The sequence below is a fragment of the Ambystoma mexicanum genome, chromosome 9 (genome assembly GCF_040938575.1).
Source record: "Ambystoma mexicanum isolate Mex_15411 chromosome 9, UKY_AmexF1_1, whole genome shotgun sequence".
NCBI lineage: Eukaryota > Metazoa > Chordata > Amphibia > Caudata > Ambystomatidae > Ambystoma > Ambystoma mexicanum.
The window spans coordinates 1,399,421,006-1,399,439,067 of record NC_090931.1 but is presented as its reverse complement, the minus strand read 5'-3'; the positions used below and the strand labels follow the sequence as shown (position 1 = coordinate 1,399,439,067).

Sequence of the window (18,062 nt, the reverse complement as noted above, 5' to 3'; positions counted from 1 at the left end):
TAACAACGGTGCCGGCACAACCATGCTCCCCACCCCCATTCTGCCCTATAGGGGGATCGTGAGCCCGGCAATACCGCCACCCACAAATGGGAAATCACCGGCCCATTCAGCTTGTAATGGGCCGGTTATTGCCTATTCGCAGGAGGCAGTGCCATGCTCGTAATGAGGCCGATGTTTCTTTTTGAAGTCACTCTGACTTCATAAAGAAATTATTTCTGTTAAGGACTAAACCATAATGGAAATAATTTCTTTATGAAGGCAGAGTGACTTCAAAAGTTTATTTTTGAAGTCATAGGCTTCCCCCACCCCATGACATGGAGGCCTCCAGCCTAGGGTCTTCATGTCATGGGGTGGGGGTAGCCACCAGACTTTTTGTATTCACTCTGCCCTTCATGCAGAGTGAATTAAAAAGAAAATGTAAAAAGGTAGACATTTTTTTTTTAACATAAGTGGGGCCCCCTTCCAGAACATGTGGTTGCGGGGCCCCCCACACCGCGGGGGGTGCAGGGACCCCTGTTATGCCATTGTCCCCAACACGCCCCCACAACCACCACCCAATCATATTTCCAGCACTTCTCGTTTTTATAAACTGTATATGATCTCATTTGTGCCGTTTTGTCTGTGAATCTTGGCATGTTAATTCAAAACAAGCGTTTGCTCTCATTCATATTATATGGCTTGCTGTACAGACATTTTCAATGCAGTCTCTGTGGCACAGTCAATAAGTGCTATGACTTAGACCTGAAAGGTTGGGGGTTCGAGACAAACCTCCAGCTCCAACATTTTGAACGTGTTAACTACAATTTTAATTACCATAGTTGAGGCGCATCATAATTCCAGCACTTCTCCTTTTCATAAACTGTATATGATCTCATTTGTGCTGTTTTCTCTGTGAATCTCGGCATGTCAATTCAAAACAGGCGTTTGCTCTCATTGACATTATATGGATTTCTGTACAGTCATTTCCAAGGCAATCCCTGTGGCACAGTCAATAAGTGCTGTGACTTGTACCTGAAAGGTTGGGGGTTCGAGCCAATCCTCCAGCTCCAACATGCTGAAGTGTAAAATACAATTTTAATTACCAAAGAGGCCCTGCAAGACAGAGGCCCACCGGGGGATGTCCCGGTATCCCGGTGGGGCAGTCCAGCCCTGGTGGTCCCCATCAGCAACCAATTTGTTTAAGTCTAAATGTAATGCCAACATTTCCATAGATGCCTGCTTTGGTGAGAAATCAAACATAAAAAGTGTATTACCTCGGCCCAAGTAAACCTCACTGAAGAAGGGGTTACCACCAACAGTGGCCACTCATCCCGGAAGTAAGCAGCAATGCAGATGGCTTGGATAGTCTTTCCCAGGCCCATGTCATCAGCCAGGAGCAGGCGGCCTTCCCTGGATATGGCAAAGCTGTGAACACAAGCAGTAAAGTGTCTTGTGCAAGATAGAATTTGGTATTTTCTATCAAAACAGTACCCCTATTTTTATCATGTTTTGTTAGCAGATATTTCATAGAAGTACAATTGTAGGCAAGAACTCCAGTTCTTCAGACAACAGACCATTTTCACAGCTCTTAAAGAAAGTTACAATTACAAATGAGAGACCACAGAGCGGTAAGGCCTGCCCGATACAGCGCAATACACCACATTTACAAAAAGACCCAATAACAGTGAGACATGTAATATTGCCTTTCCCGTGTTAGTTTCATTTAGTTTCCATTACATTTAAGATCATGTACTGTGCATGATGTTGCAAGAGCAAGATTCAAGGAAACATATCCTGATTGCAAAGAAGATTTAACAATTATACCAAACTTTCACCATGGCTCAAAATGGTACCTTGAGAATAAATATACAATGAAAAGTTTGAATGATGGGAAGACCACTGGGCAATGTCTTCTGTGAGAAACCCGAGAGCATTCCCCTCTACTCCCCTTGGATCCTCTTCTCATGTGGCCAGAGTAAGGCCATCGCTTTTGGACCCCGACCCTGGGGGTGGACAAGCGAGGGAGTATCACATGTGTGGAGGGTATGTGGGGACTAGGAGTGGGGTACCCTTGGGAGAGACATGGTATCCCCTTTTCCCTAAGAATTACCAAACCAAACCAACCCATCCCATCCCCCCCCACCCCCGTCTTCATGGGGTATTGCAAACCAACTCCCTCAACTCCTTCATACATGACTGGGAAAAGTACTGAGACGAAGAAGAGTAAACTAAGAGCAGTGAAGACAAGCTACTTTCACCACTTAGGTACTGAGATGAAGAAGAGGCCTGCTGAGAGCAGTGGAGGTCAGGCATGTCGCCTTAGTGATGGTCATGCAGGGCTAATTATGAACTTGCACCTGCAGTCTGTTAAAGGACTGCAGGTCTATAAGAAGCCCCACGTAATGAGAGTCAGGGAGGACGTTTGGACCGGAGCAGTGGCTGTGAACTTGCAGCAGCAGAGAGGACAAGTAGTACAGCAGGGTGCTGTTCTTGTTCAACACGCTTATGGTTCAGGGAAGAGAGGCCCGTGAGCATGGGATCTGTGGAACCGACAGATGCATGAAAGGGGAGCTGTGCGGGAAGGGTACTCCTTTTTCCATTGTGCAAGGTTCTCGTTCTACTAGGGCCAGAAGCCGAATCAGCAGTGCCTGTGGGTAAGGAGGTGGAGCCCTGAAGCAAGGAGGATAAGGCCAGAAGATCTGCACTGCAGGAAGGCACATCAAAGGAATCAGTGAGTTTCTAGATAGAAAGAAACCCGGTATGCAAGTGTTTGATGCTGTGTGAAAGGATACTTTGTTATGGAGTGGTTGCATGGATTGAAAGGCACCTTAACCGAGGTCTCCGAATAGAATTCTTACGAACCAACAAGCAATAAAGACTTATTAACTAATGAAAGCCAACTGAATACTGTGTTACTGAGTGGTTGCAGGCAAATGAAAGCATGTTATCGAAAGACTCTGCACGATGAGAACAATTTAAAGGCCCATGAGAATTACAATACTTAACGAATGGAACAAGCATAATCAAGTCACTTATACTTACACCTTATACATGTTACGCATGTGCTGAACGGCATAGAATATTCAAACTATAAAATATGCACCATTTTCAAATGCCACATTTAACAACAAATTGAATTTAAGTAATTTACTTTAAACCCTTCACACGTTACACAGGTGCTGAACGGCAGAGAACATTCAACTTATAAAACTACACCATTTTTGAACATGGCATTGAAGGAAAACTTTTACTTATAAAAGACATATAGAGAATGCTTTCTTAATATAATTACATACATCGGATGATAACACCTACAGTGAAAGAAGCTTTACAGTGCAACTGATATTTAACTATGTTATATGTACAAAAGCATTGTATATCATTATAAAGAGGCCAATGAATGTTGAACTGCAAAGTGAATGCCAAGGCCAGCAAACACAATGTTTATTATTTCTCAGAGTGAAGGGAACTTTGGGAAATGAACTCAAATGATATATCAGTTTCAACCAAAACCTTTTTATGCTACAAAGACCAGCAATATACAGAGGGCCCCAGAGTGGCACAGAACATTACAGAAATTGGGAAACTCCTTCATATGAATGCATCACTGAAATTATGTCTAGGGTAAGGGATCCCGGAGGTTGGAATTGTTTCTTTGTCTTGAGGACGTAGCCTCAAGACAAAGAAAAGGTACTTCCTGTTCCAGAGGAATGACTCCCTTCCTCTGGACAATGTCCAATTGTACGTGGGAACCTCACCTGCGAGAATGGCTCCCTTCTCAGGTATCAGTTCTCCCCAAAAAGGCTGATATAAGGTTCCAGGTTCAATCAAATCTAAAAGTTCAAAGTGCCAACAAAAGATCTCTAGGCAACGCCAGAGAGAATGACTCCCTTCCTCTGGTCACAGTATTTGCAATGCCAAGAGGTTTGCCCTCTCCTGGCTCTCCACAAAGTTCACAATACCAAGAGAACATCTTCACTCCCTTGGCATCTCAAGGTTTCTTACAAACAGTGGCAGGCAGAATAACTCTCTTCCCCTGGTTACAATGTTCACAGTATTTGCAATATGCAGTTCATCAAGCTTCTCACCACCCACTGCCTGCCTGGTATATTCTCCTGCCAGGCTCTAGGTCAGTCTTTCTTCCTCCAACTTGGTCAAAGGTAATATTTTCTCTTCCCCTTATTTGCTCTTCCTGGCACAACCAACCTGGTTCGCCCTTCAACCTAGTACTGTGCCTTGGAAGACTGCCGCACAGATTAACTGGCAGCCTTGGTGTACTCTCCTGCAAGGGACTGCTTTGGGTCCCAGACCCCTCTACTTTGGCTTTTCACAGGTCTTGTAGCTCAACACCTTGTTTGCATGCTTCCTTAGACTTCAATGGGTCCTTTCGCAAATCCCTCTTTCAGCTTTATAATGTCTCTTAACTAGGCCTGGTTCAGTATCCTGCCAGGCCACGCTCTGTCTCTTTGGGATGCTCTTTCGCCCCTTCCAAACTAAAGCCTCTGGGATCTCCCTGTGCCTTCCCGGCCCCCTCCGCGTAACTTTGCTCTTGGTCTGGGAGGGTTCCGGTCCTCTGCCACACTTGCAAACTTCTGCAGCTTCTTCTGGGCTCTCGTGGTCTTCCTTCAACGGCTCCCCAGCAGATCTCTTCCAGTGAGTGAGTGTCCTGTTCCCTTTAGCCCCTTGCACAGTGCTGGCGCTCAAGGTTTCTCCCCTTCCGGGAGGTACACTGGTCTTCTTGGTTCCCCCAGTGAGGGAGGCTCCAGCTTGCCTCAGTTCCCCACGGGCTGCTGGGGATCAAGGTTTCCCCCTCTCTCTGGGTAGTGCAGTAGTCCACAGCCCCTTCTGTTTGAGCACAGGATTCCTGCTACCTGCTCCTCCAGGGAAGGCTTGACAATACTTACTGGTTTCTCGCCTCTATTTCTACTCTGGATGGACCAATCAGAAACCAGCAACCACTAGAATGTTTCTTGTGGTACTTAAAGGTGATCCTCATTGTTCCATGCTTCTTTTCTCGTCACAGTACTAGGAAGAAGATCTTAACTTGGATAACTCCCAATATTCCTTGTCCCAGTTTTTACTAGTATGGTATCCCCTAGTATTAAAATCAGCTATAGTAATGCTAGGGTGGCAATATTTTATGATTCTACAAGGGAAGGGGTTGTTATGGAGGCCATTGAAAAGAGTCTCCCCCATTGGAAGCAGCGACAATTCCTTGGGATTCGTCACAATTAAGTACAACAAGCCACACACCAAAAAAAAAAAATATATATATATATTTCCCTTTAATCAATCTGCAAACCTAGAAAGGCATGCAAGTGTGTGCTGATTAATACTAGGGGATACCATACTGCCAGAGATGGAACCAAAACCACTCCAGATCACAGAGGTGCTTCAAGAGGTTTTATTCAAATATAATAATGGGCCCTATGGCCATCCTTCTCTTTCTTGTCTAGGAGGACCTCCTCCCTAGCACAGACATCCTTAGACCCGGATTAGTATATAGTGATCGTTTCTCTCTCATTATGCTAAGTGCTAGACGGACTGAGATGTTGACCTTAACGCCCTTGGCCATATCAAACTAAACTCCCTCAGGGACTTTCTAACGTTCCCTACTCTAAACAGTTGTTAGTGGTTAAAGGAACATGGGGTTTGTGCCTTGCTGATACGCAGCGTGATTCAGACTTCTTATTTCTTGTTTTAAACTTTATTTATGATTGGCAGAAACATACAATTAAGTACAAAGCAATGAACCAACACAAAACGTTTTCCCCGCCTTTTGTAGCTTAACATCTCAATTACAGTTTTAGCATGACACAGTTGTTATGCGGGGTGGCTTTTGAACAAGAATACACAGAATGCACACCAGATATCTCTGGGAGGGGCTTCTTACTTCACGCACACCCTTTCCCTCCCTCTCTTGTCCTATCGGCCCCTCCCCTTCTTCCGCACCACTTGCTGCTCTTCACTCCTTCCACTTCCTGTCCCCCTGACTACGGTCACCACCTCTGCTAGCACTATCTCTCATTCTCTATTATTACTCCCATCTTCCAATTAATAATACTCCCAACTACTCTTCACGCCAAACCACTACTCTTGCTTTCAAACAACTACTACTCCCTCCACCCACTACTATTGCTGAATATGTCTTCCACTCAGTATCATGCACTTCACAGTCACTCCATAACACTAAGTCTTCTAACCACATTTGCAACACTAACATGCACACTGAAGTTCCACTTTCACTCACCAGCCAATACCTCAATATCGCCCGGAATCGCCTCCATGCTCTGCTGCTCCTTACCCCCTCTTCTGCTGGTCTCTTGGTCTTCCACCTCCTAATCCTTTGACCTCACCCGAACAACCCACACTTCCTGATCCCTCTTTATATAGGCTTGCTGCGTTAGCTCTCTCTCCCTGGCCAATCCGGCCTGTCTGCCCCATCAAAGACGTGGTGTAGCCAGTCAAGATTACAGATAGGGAGCTAAGCCCCACCCACTTCCATGCAGGCCTGCCGGGGAAAAGCAATTGCAGACAAAGAGGCTGAATGTTTAAGATATTGGGGCCCTCTCAAAGGCCACCATCCACCTCAGGGGTTAGGCTGGTTCTAGATTTCTACATGGTAGGTGTACCACCAGAGTACAGGCCTTGTCACACACCTTCACCCTTTCCCCTAGGTCCTCCTCTTCCTCCTCCTCCTCTCCCTGGCCGCTAAGTGACTTAGGGTGTCAGGAGAGAAAGTCTATGTTAGCTTTGTTTCATGCCAGCCCTATGTTCAACTTTAAATAAAATGGCTGTAATACTAGGAACCACCTCAGGATTCTCAGGATTGTGTTTTTATTCTTGGCAATCCAGACTACTGGCACATGCTCGATCACTAGCATACACTGTCGGCCGGTACTGGGTAATTCTTCTCTCTGGGGTATAACTTGTGGCTGATGGATATTATCGGTTTCTCTTCTCCATCTTCCACCTGTGACATAATTGCTCCAAAACCAACGGTAGAGGCGTCAGCTTGAAGGATGAACTCTTACAGAAAGACGTCATGACTAGAATAGGGGTTTTGCACAAGGCTACTTTGAGTAGGTCGAAGGTAGTTTGGGCTTGGCAGTCCCATTAAACAATGTTGGGATGGCTTTTCCTCAGTCTGTCATTTAGGGGTCTCGCTTTTCTGAGAAGTTTGGTATAAAATGGCATTAGTAGACAACTAGACCCAGAAAGGCACATATGCCCTTCTTTGTGAGCAGTCAGGGTACTTGCTGGACAGCGTCTATCTTAGCTTTCTTGGGTAGAATCTGGATGGCAATGCCGGACGTCTATATCAGGCTCTAGAGGATCCCATGATGTCACCACAAGTCACAGATGGTAAAAAAAATCACTCCAAATATCAGAGGCTGGTCAAGGGTTTTTATTGAAATATTAATGGGCCCAATGGCCGTCCCTCTCTCTCTGGTCTACAAGCCCATCCACCCTAGCCCCGACATCCTCAGCCACAGGTTATACTGTGATTGTTTCTTCCACAGTATGCTAAGTGCTAGATGGGATCAGATGTTGACCTGAAGACCCAAGGTCTTATTGTGCTAAACTCCCTCAAGGAATCCCTAACTTTCCCTACTTTAACTAGTTGGTAGAGGTCTAATAGGATAGGAGGTTTGTGCATTGCAGAAACCCTGCTTGATTTGTGATTCTTTCACGATCACTCTTTCCTCTCCCATTATTATCCTGTCTTTTCCTCTCCTCCTTCCTCCATCTCTCCACTTCCTGTCCCAGCCTTCCTCGCTGTTCCCGAGGTCCGTACGCCCATTTGTCCCAGTAGCTGTAAACTACATTCAATCTGTAATGCACGGCGCCGAGTCTCAATGAACGCTCCTGATGATCTGTATACCGATTCCGATACAGTAAGACTACTTGGCTATCGTGCTCATTATCAACTGCTAGCCATCTGTATTTACATATTATTTCCACTGCGTGCCTTGAGGCTGTTTACTAACTGGAAGTGACGCCTGTCACGTTGCCTGCTGCGCTAGCCCGCTCTTTGCTCTCCACCTTCCCCCATGCGCTAGTTATGCAAACTCCCCTACGTCTACCTGCATGCACACATCAATAGCCTGGCCTACGTGTATACAGCCTTTATAAGCGTCCATCTCCAGCTACCTGGCACGCCATGGCCCGCGCCCCCGTTCCAAACTGGAACGCTCAACTTTTACACTGCCGCTAACACTGTTACGGCAAAGCATTGCGACCTGCATGAATAAATGCACATCGAGCGTCTGCCTCGCCGCACAGAGCTGTTAGGTGACTGCTCGCAATGCCTCCAATCTTGACATTGTATTCCCGCGTTTCTGCTCACTGATTGCACTCTGAGGCAGTGGTCTCCTTCCTTGCTCGGACGCGACCTTGTGCAGTACCCTGTAAAATCATCACTGCATCCTATGCAATGGTCACCTATACTGCATTACCTTGTAAACACGCATTATAGTGTGAACTACCGCATTGCATTGTCATGGCCGGCACCATGTAAACTCCACATACCACATTGCTTGCTATGGGCACTTGTTTTGCATTACTTCTGTGAATCCTGCACTGCTTGGTCTGGTTTTGGCCTGTTGCAGCACCTGTGCACCCCATAGTTTGTATTGCTTGCTATGGTCACTGGTTCTCCATTACCTTTGCGAATCCGGTTTGGTTTGGTTTTGGCCTGTTGTAGCACCTGTATTGTACCCCATATATTGCATTGTTTGATATGATCACTTGTTCTGTACTACCCTTGTGAATCCCTCACTGCATAGTATGGTTACTTACCAGTACTACTCACTTTGACTGCCTGCCCATAATTTCTATGTTGACCATTACACTGCTTACTGACTTTGACATTGCATCGTACGCTTACCTGTCAGGTGCCCGCTCACTGAGTAACTGATAACTTGCCTCCCATTCTCCCGCTATTATGCATTTCCAGAGTGCAGTTCTCACCTACCCTCAATTTGCTTTTTGCCTTTTACTAAACCTCACAGCACATCTAGGCTCAGCCTTATTTTGCCTGAACACCCTCCTAGTTGCACCTTCACAGAACTACAACTACATCCTCCCATCATCCCTCTGCGCATCTCAACAAATATTGAACACGTGCCTTCCTGTGCACGCACAACGTCTCAGCGGTACCCGCGAAAACGTACACCAACTACTCCCTGTTCACTCAACCATGGAAGCCCCACTGACTAACCTTTACCTCAACAATCCTGAACTCTGGCTACAACACTTCACCAGGAAACCCACACCCAACCAACCCTGTGCTGTATCATTGAGAAACCTCAGACTAGGGTCCAGACTGTCACACCTCGCCTACCATCCCCCTATCAGTACCCAGTCTGTCAAACCCTCTAACATCAAGCTTACACCCACCACCCACGACCATACTCTCACCCCCTCCTAAGACACCCCCCCGCTAGACATTACCCCTGACCCATACAACTCACTGCCCACGACACAACCGCCAACAAGTATCAAAGCAGCTCTGATCAATTCCAGGTCTCTCACTGCCCAAGCCCTTGACTTGGCTGATCTTATCACTACTCATGATTTGGACTTTATAGCCGTCACTGAAACCTGGCTCCATGCAGCCTCAGGACCTCTACTATCCCTTGCTATCCCTGAAGGCGACACCATCATCCGATGCGACCGCAACACTGCACAAACTAGAGGAGGAGGCACAGCCATTATTCACAAAACAGCTCTAAACCTCCATCTCTCCACTCCCGGCCAATTTAAATCAGCAGAATCCCTCACAGCTAAGCTTGCCGTCTCCCCCAACCAGACTATTACTGTCCACATTATATACAGACCCCCTGGCTCCTTTTCCACCTTTACTGAGGATATCCCACACACTCTCCGAAAACACCAAGACCACTTCTCAAATCATCCTATTAGGTGATTTCAACTTAGGCCTCTTTGACCCGAACGATGCATCTGCCCATGATGTCAATAGCTTATTACTTAATCTAGGCTTCACACAACGTGTTAACGCACCTACTCTAAGGGCAGAATCCTAGATTGGATTGCTGACCTTAATTGTGATACTAAGGTCAACTCCAACTTACCTTGTGCTTGGACTGACCACCATCTTATCACCTTTAGCATCCCCACTAAAACCTTCCACTCCACCCCTAACATAGCACCTGCCACACTCATTAGCAACAAGCGTAACATTACCTGCGCCAAACTTATCCCGCTCATCCTCCCTCCCCTTAATGATCTTGCTTCGACATGTTTGGATCCTACTGTCTTGGTAGACTCTTATAATCAGACTATGCTAAAAGCACTAGATCTCATCGCTCCTTCCAAACTACATAAACCTAAACCCTGGGCTCACCTTAATTCCTGGTTCACGCCTCAGCTGAGAACCTTACGCAAGGAAAAAAAGACCCTCGAAACTCGCTGGAGAAGTCACCCGACTGAATCCAATAAAGTAAGCATGGCATTAGCGACGCTAAACTATAAAGAAGCCATACTGTCTGCTAAAAAAAGAGACATAATAAACGTACTGAACTCTACCCAATCTAACACCAAGGAGCTCTTCAAAATTCTAAAGGAATTGGAATCCCCTGTCCCTCCCCCAGACACCTGCTCCAAAGACACCACATGGTGCACTAACATTCAAGCGGCTCTCTTGGGTAAAATTACCATGCTTCAAACTAAAATTAACGAAAAGAAAAACAGCCTGCACTCATTAATATCACAGGTTGCTCCTCAGGCCAACCACAAACCTACCATTGCATCCTTGCAACCATTCTGCTTCTCACCCCTCTCCACCTCTGAAGTTGAACACATCATCAACAGCCTCAAGCCCTCTAACTGTCAGGGAGACTCCTGCCCTGCCTCTATTATCAAGGAGGCCTCACACAACCTTGCGCCTTTCATCACCTCACTCATAAACTCCTCTTTCAGGACGGTGATCGTCCCGGACAACCTCAAGGATGCCTGGGTTATTCCTCTCCTGAAAAAACCGAACTTAGACGCTAAGATTCCCACCAATTACAGGCCAATAACCACAGCGCTATTTCTCTTAAAAATTCTTGATCGAGTGTCCTATCTGCAGATCCAAGATTATCTTGAAACCAACAACCTCCTGGGCCTAAGGCAATCAGGCTGCTCTCCTCGCCACGGCACTGAAACTGCGCTGTTAAGACTTAAAAACGCAAATAGAAGACTTAAAAGACAAGGGCAAACTGGCGCTCTTACTCTTACTAGACCTCTCCGCAGCATTTGACCTGGTCAATCACCAAATCCTCTGCCACCACCTCAAAACTGCAGGCAACTTTTCTGAGAAAGCTACAGCCTGGATCAAATCCTACCTGGACAACAGATCCATGAGGGTCTTCTCCCCTACAGCCACTGCTGAACCTTCCCCTGTCACATGTGGAGTCCCCAAAGGTTCATGTGTGTCCTCAACACTTTACAATGTCTTCACAAAACCTCTATTTGACATATTGGACCGCATGGGCGTCACGTACACTAATTACGCTGACGACACCCAAATACTTATTCCCCTTACAGTCGACTACAAAACTGACTCCTTAGCCATCAATGCCATTTATCAAGTCATCCAGGTCTGGATGGCGCAACATGAACTGTGTTTAAACGAGAAAACTGAGCTCCTCATCTTAGGCTCACCCCATAAACTCTGTAAACTTGACTCCTCATTCAAATCCTTTACGATTGATGGTAACCCCATCAAAGTGGTTAAGGATACCAAGACACTAGGTATGTACATAGATTCCACCCTCTCCTTAACTAGACAAACCAATGCAGTCTCCTCAGCCGCATCTTACACATGCAAGCTTATCACAGCTTGCCGCCCCTTCCTGTCTCCAGCTAATTGTACTACCCTAGCCAGGACCCTTGTCCTCTCCAAAATTGACTATTGCAATGCCCTGTATCTAGGTACCAACCAATGCAATATCAGAAAACTCCAAATTATCCAAAATAATGCTATTAGAGCGGCCCTTAACATCCCCAGGACCTCACACATCTCAGAATACAGATGAAACCTCCGTTGGCTCTCAGTTACCCAAAGAATTTCCCTTAAAGCTCTGGCACTCGCACATAAAAGCATCGTGAACCAGGCCCCCGGCTACCTTTCCAACAGGTTTACTTCTCACTCAGCTGTGAGACCCCTCAGAAGCCCATACGCCAATTGCCTTGTCATTCCACGCTTCAACCTCCAGAAATCTGGAGGTCGCAGTTTCCCAGTCCTTGCAGCTAAGCTGTGGAATACGCTACCTAACCCACTCAGAGCTGAGCCCTCGTTCCCTGCCTTCAAGCGTAAGGCCAAAGATTGGCTGTCCACCCTTGACTAGGCATGACCTTGACTGGAACATTCATCTCAGCATCTCAGGCCGTTTTCGCATTTTATTCTACCTTGTATCTTGCTCAGCCTGTCTAACTTGCACACTATCGATTATGTATCTTGTATATTTTGTATATGTACCATGTATATTTTGCATACTTTTAATGTACATTTTGTGACTGTAACCTGCCTGTAACCAAATAATGCGCCCGGTTGCCCTCGGGCCTTGAGCGCTATACAAATAAATAAAATACGAATACAAATTTGATGTCTCACACCTCAGGGATAGGACTGACTCTGGATTTCTCCATGGTAGACCTCCCACCCCTGGCCAAGATGGGGTCCCGCCCCCCTCTTGCCCACAATTAACAAAAATCTAATTGCTTAGACCGTGATACTTAAAGCTGTTAAAGTCTACAAAGCAATGGGGCAATCGAACAAGTTAAAGGACACATTCCCCAAAACGTGTAGATGGGTTTCGGCAATGCTACAATTTTTTGCATTCATCAAGACAAATGGTACATTTCTTTGATTCAGCTAATTCACTGAGGGTCTGTATATTGGCTATAATTACGTCTTATTTGTACTCAATGTTGGAAATGATATAATTTCAGCAGTCAATCAATTCCACAATGTAGCTTTAATTCACTCCATATTTTTTGGACACTTCTTAGTAAATCATCTGCAGGCACTTTTGTTTGTGGATACTAAAAAATAATGTAGAAATTGTGACTCAGTATGTTATGAACACATGGTTGGTTACTGAAATGTTACAAACCCAAGTGCATGCTCAAATGAATATTATGGTACTCCATCCTATTACTGAATGCTAAAATCCGTATACACAAGTAAAAAGAATTCTAGAAACAAGTACTGGCGTCACAAAGTGGTCACGCCGTGGCTCTATTTAATATTTACTGACATAAACTGATTTCCTGTTATTGAATATAGGAACCATTTGAAGATGGCAGAAAAAAATGATTTAACAAATGCTGAAGGTATTCCATCTACACCATTGTTGTTGCGACACGCAGACATTCATCAGTCGTTAGTGTAACCACCTATGATTGGAATGAGTTGGACATTTTGAAAAAGAAATTAATAAGGGCAGAACTGCATGAAGCTCTAATGACAGAATATCCTTGAGCACATGCAACACAAAGTGGTCTAATAATACACAGAGAACCACCCAAGCTTTCTGGACGAGATTCAGTTTACGAAAGACTGGAGCTTCAAAGCCAATCATTTTGATGAAAGAATTCAGGGAATTCAAACAAACAAGTAAATAAACTGAAAAAAGATCTAGCAGCATTCACCCAAGAGAAGATGCATCCCTGTCATGGAAAGTTACTATCTACAAAATAACCAATCTAACGTAGGGACACAGAGTGGTGGTATGTTTTACCCATTTCCAGAGGCCATGATACATGTGCTTCAGGGGTGGCTGGAGTGAGATTATCATTATTCCTATTTTGTCTGGGCTGAGATTTGAGTTGTTAGCTGTCATCCATTTGCTTACTTGTATGGGACAGTTGCTCAGGGTGGTGCTGGAGTTTTCTTAGCTGTTCATTTTGTGTATGATTTGAGTGCCATCTAAATAGTTTAAAAAGGACAGCCCATATGTTTTTATGGTCTTTATGATGAAGAGTAGTGGGGAGAGACTCGATCCTTGAGGGACTGTACAAGCTTTGATTCATAGGCTCAAGCTGAAAGGGAGTGGCTAGGTGATCTTGGTCCCCTCTGTTAAAAACTATTTCACCCATTATGGGGTTTTATGGAGTACATTATTTTGAGTCTTCTGATAAACATTCTGTGGTGGTCTGTGTCGAAGGTCTTTCATATGTCTAGGAGTAGAAGTGCCAAGGTAGTGTTTACATCCAAGTACAGTCTGGGGCCATACCAAATGGATACTGCTGCTGATTCAGTGCTTCTCATAGGACTCAAATCTACTTCTGAGTGGCCCCTTACGTTGGATTCCACATGCTCCAGAACATGGCTGTGTATAGGGAGTAATTGGAGGGGTCTTCTGTGTTTCCAGCAGTGTTTTTTAGAATTGGTTTGACAATGAGAGTTTGAAATGCTTTTTTAACGATTCATATTTCGAAAGAGCACACTAGTGTGTTCTTTGTGAGGTTGTTTTTGCAGATATCCGGGGAACAGGGATCCATTGGAAAGCCGGCTTTGTTGCATAGTTTCACCAATATTTTGAAGTGTAGTTCAGATAGTGGTTATAATCGGTTTAACAGAGGAGTTGTGAGGTGGTTTGCACTTCTATGATTTGATGGTTGCTTCGTTTCTTTACTGCTGCATCAATTGCTTTCTGAATATTTGATATTTTATTTCTCAAGAGGTTGGTGAGGATCTTCGCACAATTTTAGGGTTAGTGGCAGCGGTGTGCTGAAGGATTTCTCATCTCATGCAAAGTTCTTTTTCCGAGTGGGAGGCTTTACTTATGTGTGCAATAGAGTTGTTTCTTTGCTTTTAGGAATTCTGATTTGTAGTGGCGGATTTGTCATTGGTAGGCTGCCTCATTTTGTTGGTTATAGTATTTCCACCATTTTCAAGGTTACTCGATGTGGTGTGGATCATCTTTGCTGCTGTCTTTTTTTCTGAGAGTGATGTGTTGCAATGGTGTGAGAATACAAAGTGCCTTGGTTAGCCCGTTCTGTACTGACACTTCCTGCAGTGACAGATCTGGTTCACAGGAGTTTGGCTTAATCTCTTCAATTAGATTTTTGAGTTCTTGAAGGAAGTGTTTATCCATACTTTCCGGGTAGTGGTTGTTTGGCCTTTATGTGGTAGGAGTTTCGCACTGGTAAACATAAATATTCAACTCAGTTCAAAAATTGATAAAAACACTTATTTTATATACAACCAAAATCTGCATAAATTAATACAGTATGCAAAACAAATATAAAGCTATATTAGACATGCAAAACCATGATGCAAGCTGGATAGAATTATATGTAATTGAATATATGGCAACCAATGCAATTATTACCCTGTCTCTAGCGAAATTTAAAGAGAACATATGCTCTTACCAAAGCAGATAAGACTGAAAGCCCTGAAAATCCTTCTGTTCAAACAGGCTCTCGCCAATCAACCGCCAATCAACTACCCATCTCCCTTTCTGTAGCTCCCCACTCCCCCCTTACTCATTCTAGCTAACTCTGCTACCGCTGAACCATATCTGTAACCCCTTCAGTCCGTACCCTATGTAAAACACTCCCGTTAGACACAGTTCCATGGGGCCCAGCTCCTTACCGCTAAACCAGTCTGAGGGGCAGCCCGACTGGACCAAAAGGCACAGAGAAGGCTGCAAAGCTCTGAAGGGAGCATTGTGCGTGTACGCTGCAGAAGGTAGTTAAGATTACTGGCAGCTATCACACTGGTCTCCAGCACAATTGATCCCTGCTACCGATTTCCTATTTTACAGGTTGGATACATCACAAGCTGGATGTCATCATCGGCCAGGTACTGGCAATGAAGTCACGTGATAAAAGATAGAATCATAGAGACGGCTCTGTCTCTGCAACCGCCATTTGTATTTAAGTATTAAGCAACAGGAACGTTCACGCAGAAGAATCAGTGGCGTAGCAAAAATTGTGGGGGCCCTGCAAGACATGCTGAGGGCACCCCCAGAAATCCTTAAGGCACAGTGCACACTACACCCTGGGCCTGCTGAACCACCATGGGCAATGTCCATGATGAATATGCCGCTGCAGCGGCATGCACTACTCCAGGTGAAAGTAGTAGATGTTTTTTAATCAAAGCTTAAATGTTTCAACTAGCGTAGAAAGAGGGGGGCGGTGCCCAGTGCCCAAATATACCAGCCACCAGTGGTGGAGGGTGTAAATATTTTCCACAAGTATTCGATTGCTAACGAGCGTAGCAAGGGAGCCTGGACTAAGGAAAACGGGTTCGGGGGGATTCCTCCTACTCCTCGGTGAAAATGTTTTGAATAATGGGTTAACATGGTGCATTACACAGCAGTTTCTGTGGGAAATTGGGTAAAAGGCCACACAGTTTGAAAACAGTTGTGTAGGTAACTCATGAAAAAATACAATAGATGGAAGTCACCAAAGTTGCACAGGTGCAGTTCTCAATGCATTGTCATGCCGGTCCCTGCAATATATGCCAGTATAAAAAACATTTTCATGCCGGCTCTGCCTATACATTTCCATGCTAGCTCCACCAACATATGCTAGTATTCATATAGAAGAATGTACTCATGTTCACTTTGAAATGTTTTCTTTTTTTTTTATACTATCATTACTGGCACGTAAGGGGCATGTCACAATAAGAAAACATGTCCAAACTGGTTCCAATGTAAGCCAGTATAGACCAATAAGAATACTTACCATGCTTGCTTCATCATAGATGCTCAGTTAATAAAAAGTCATGCTACAGTAAGAAATAGATAGGCTGCTACAACAAAATGTCAGTCTAGCGAGGTAATACTACTTATCATGCTTGTTTTTTCAAATATGGCAAGTAATAAATGTCATGGCACAGTAAGCAATGGCTAGACTGTCTGCACCAAAATGCCATTCTATCCAGGTAATGACACACATGAACTTGCCTTTGCCTGAAAATAGCAGTAAATCATACAAAGTCAATAAACAATGTGCCCAAAATGCTCTAGTGATCCCCAGTCTCCAAGGGCAACACCGACACCCACGTACACTTTCACCCACCGGTCATTCACCCATTCATCCCCTCTCACATTCATTCACCACACACCCACCCAGAACACCCACCAGTCACACTCACTCATACACCTTCTCTGGCGTCCACTCACACTGTATCCTCCACACAGGCACACATCCACCCACCCACCCACAACATTTAAACACGCATGTCGCACATGCAAAACACACAATGCATTTTTTTTTAAAGACTTGGGCAGTCACTCCCGGCCACCATCGACTCTTCTGTGCTGCTCACAAACATGAACCTGGGAGAGCTTCCTGGTTCCTGTATATGAGCCGCAAGGAAACCAGAGGAGAAGGGGTTGGAGCTGAACGTGGCATATGACACATGCCACATGTCACTCACGGTCAGCTCCCTTTAGTGAATGTATTGTCGCATGAACGCATTGTACACTGCTATGTACAGTATTTGGCGAGCATAGTATCCAGTGCTAGGCACTATGGACAGAATCAGATGGGCACATATGACAAAAGTGAAACAAGCATTTGGTGGGTACACAATCTGATGTTCTTGCTTGTAGACGTTTCACAGATTTATTTACCAGTAAAGATTGGCAGCGGTTTGCAGTGCTTCAACGTCCTGTTCAATCTTTCAGATGTCATTATCTGTTTTCTCAATTCTTACTTCCTTGGTTCTGCTGCTGGCTGCCCTGATCCAGCTTTTTTCATAACCCAGTTATTCTGTTCCTGAAAGCATGTTTCCTTCTGGTATACCATTTAAAAACGAACTGCACCCAGATAGATTTAAAGAGAACATGTGCTCCATTTGTCATTGACATGCATCATGATACAAAAGGCCCCTCTGTGATACATGTCAGTGGGAGCTGCTATCATTTTATCAGAAAAGAGTAAAACAATGTGTGCCGGTTTTTAAACCAGTTGTCACGCATTTACTCCTTCCTCCACCCCTCCAGGGAAGATTCATCATGTGACCCATGCATAGAGAAAGCAATGAAAGTAAGCAACAGTAAATTCATTTACAAACTCTTGAGGGATTAGCAGTGTGAGCACTTGTGAAATGACAT

The 18,062-nt window shown here is 44.8% G+C and overlaps 1 protein-coding gene across 1 annotated transcript in view; it reads right to left on the bottom strand.

The window, feature by feature from the left end:
- The window catches only part of SMARCAL1 (SNF2 related chromatin remodeling annealing helicase 1), a 979,995-nt gene that overhangs the window by 496,881 nt on the left and 465,052 nt on the right, over nt 1-18,062 (bottom strand). The window contains exon 7 of the mRNA XM_069616809.1: nt 1,254-1,404. Within this exon, the coding sequence (XP_069472910.1) occupies nt 1,254-1,404 (151 nt within the window). The remainder of the gene's footprint in view (nt 1-1,253; nt 1,405-18,062) is intronic.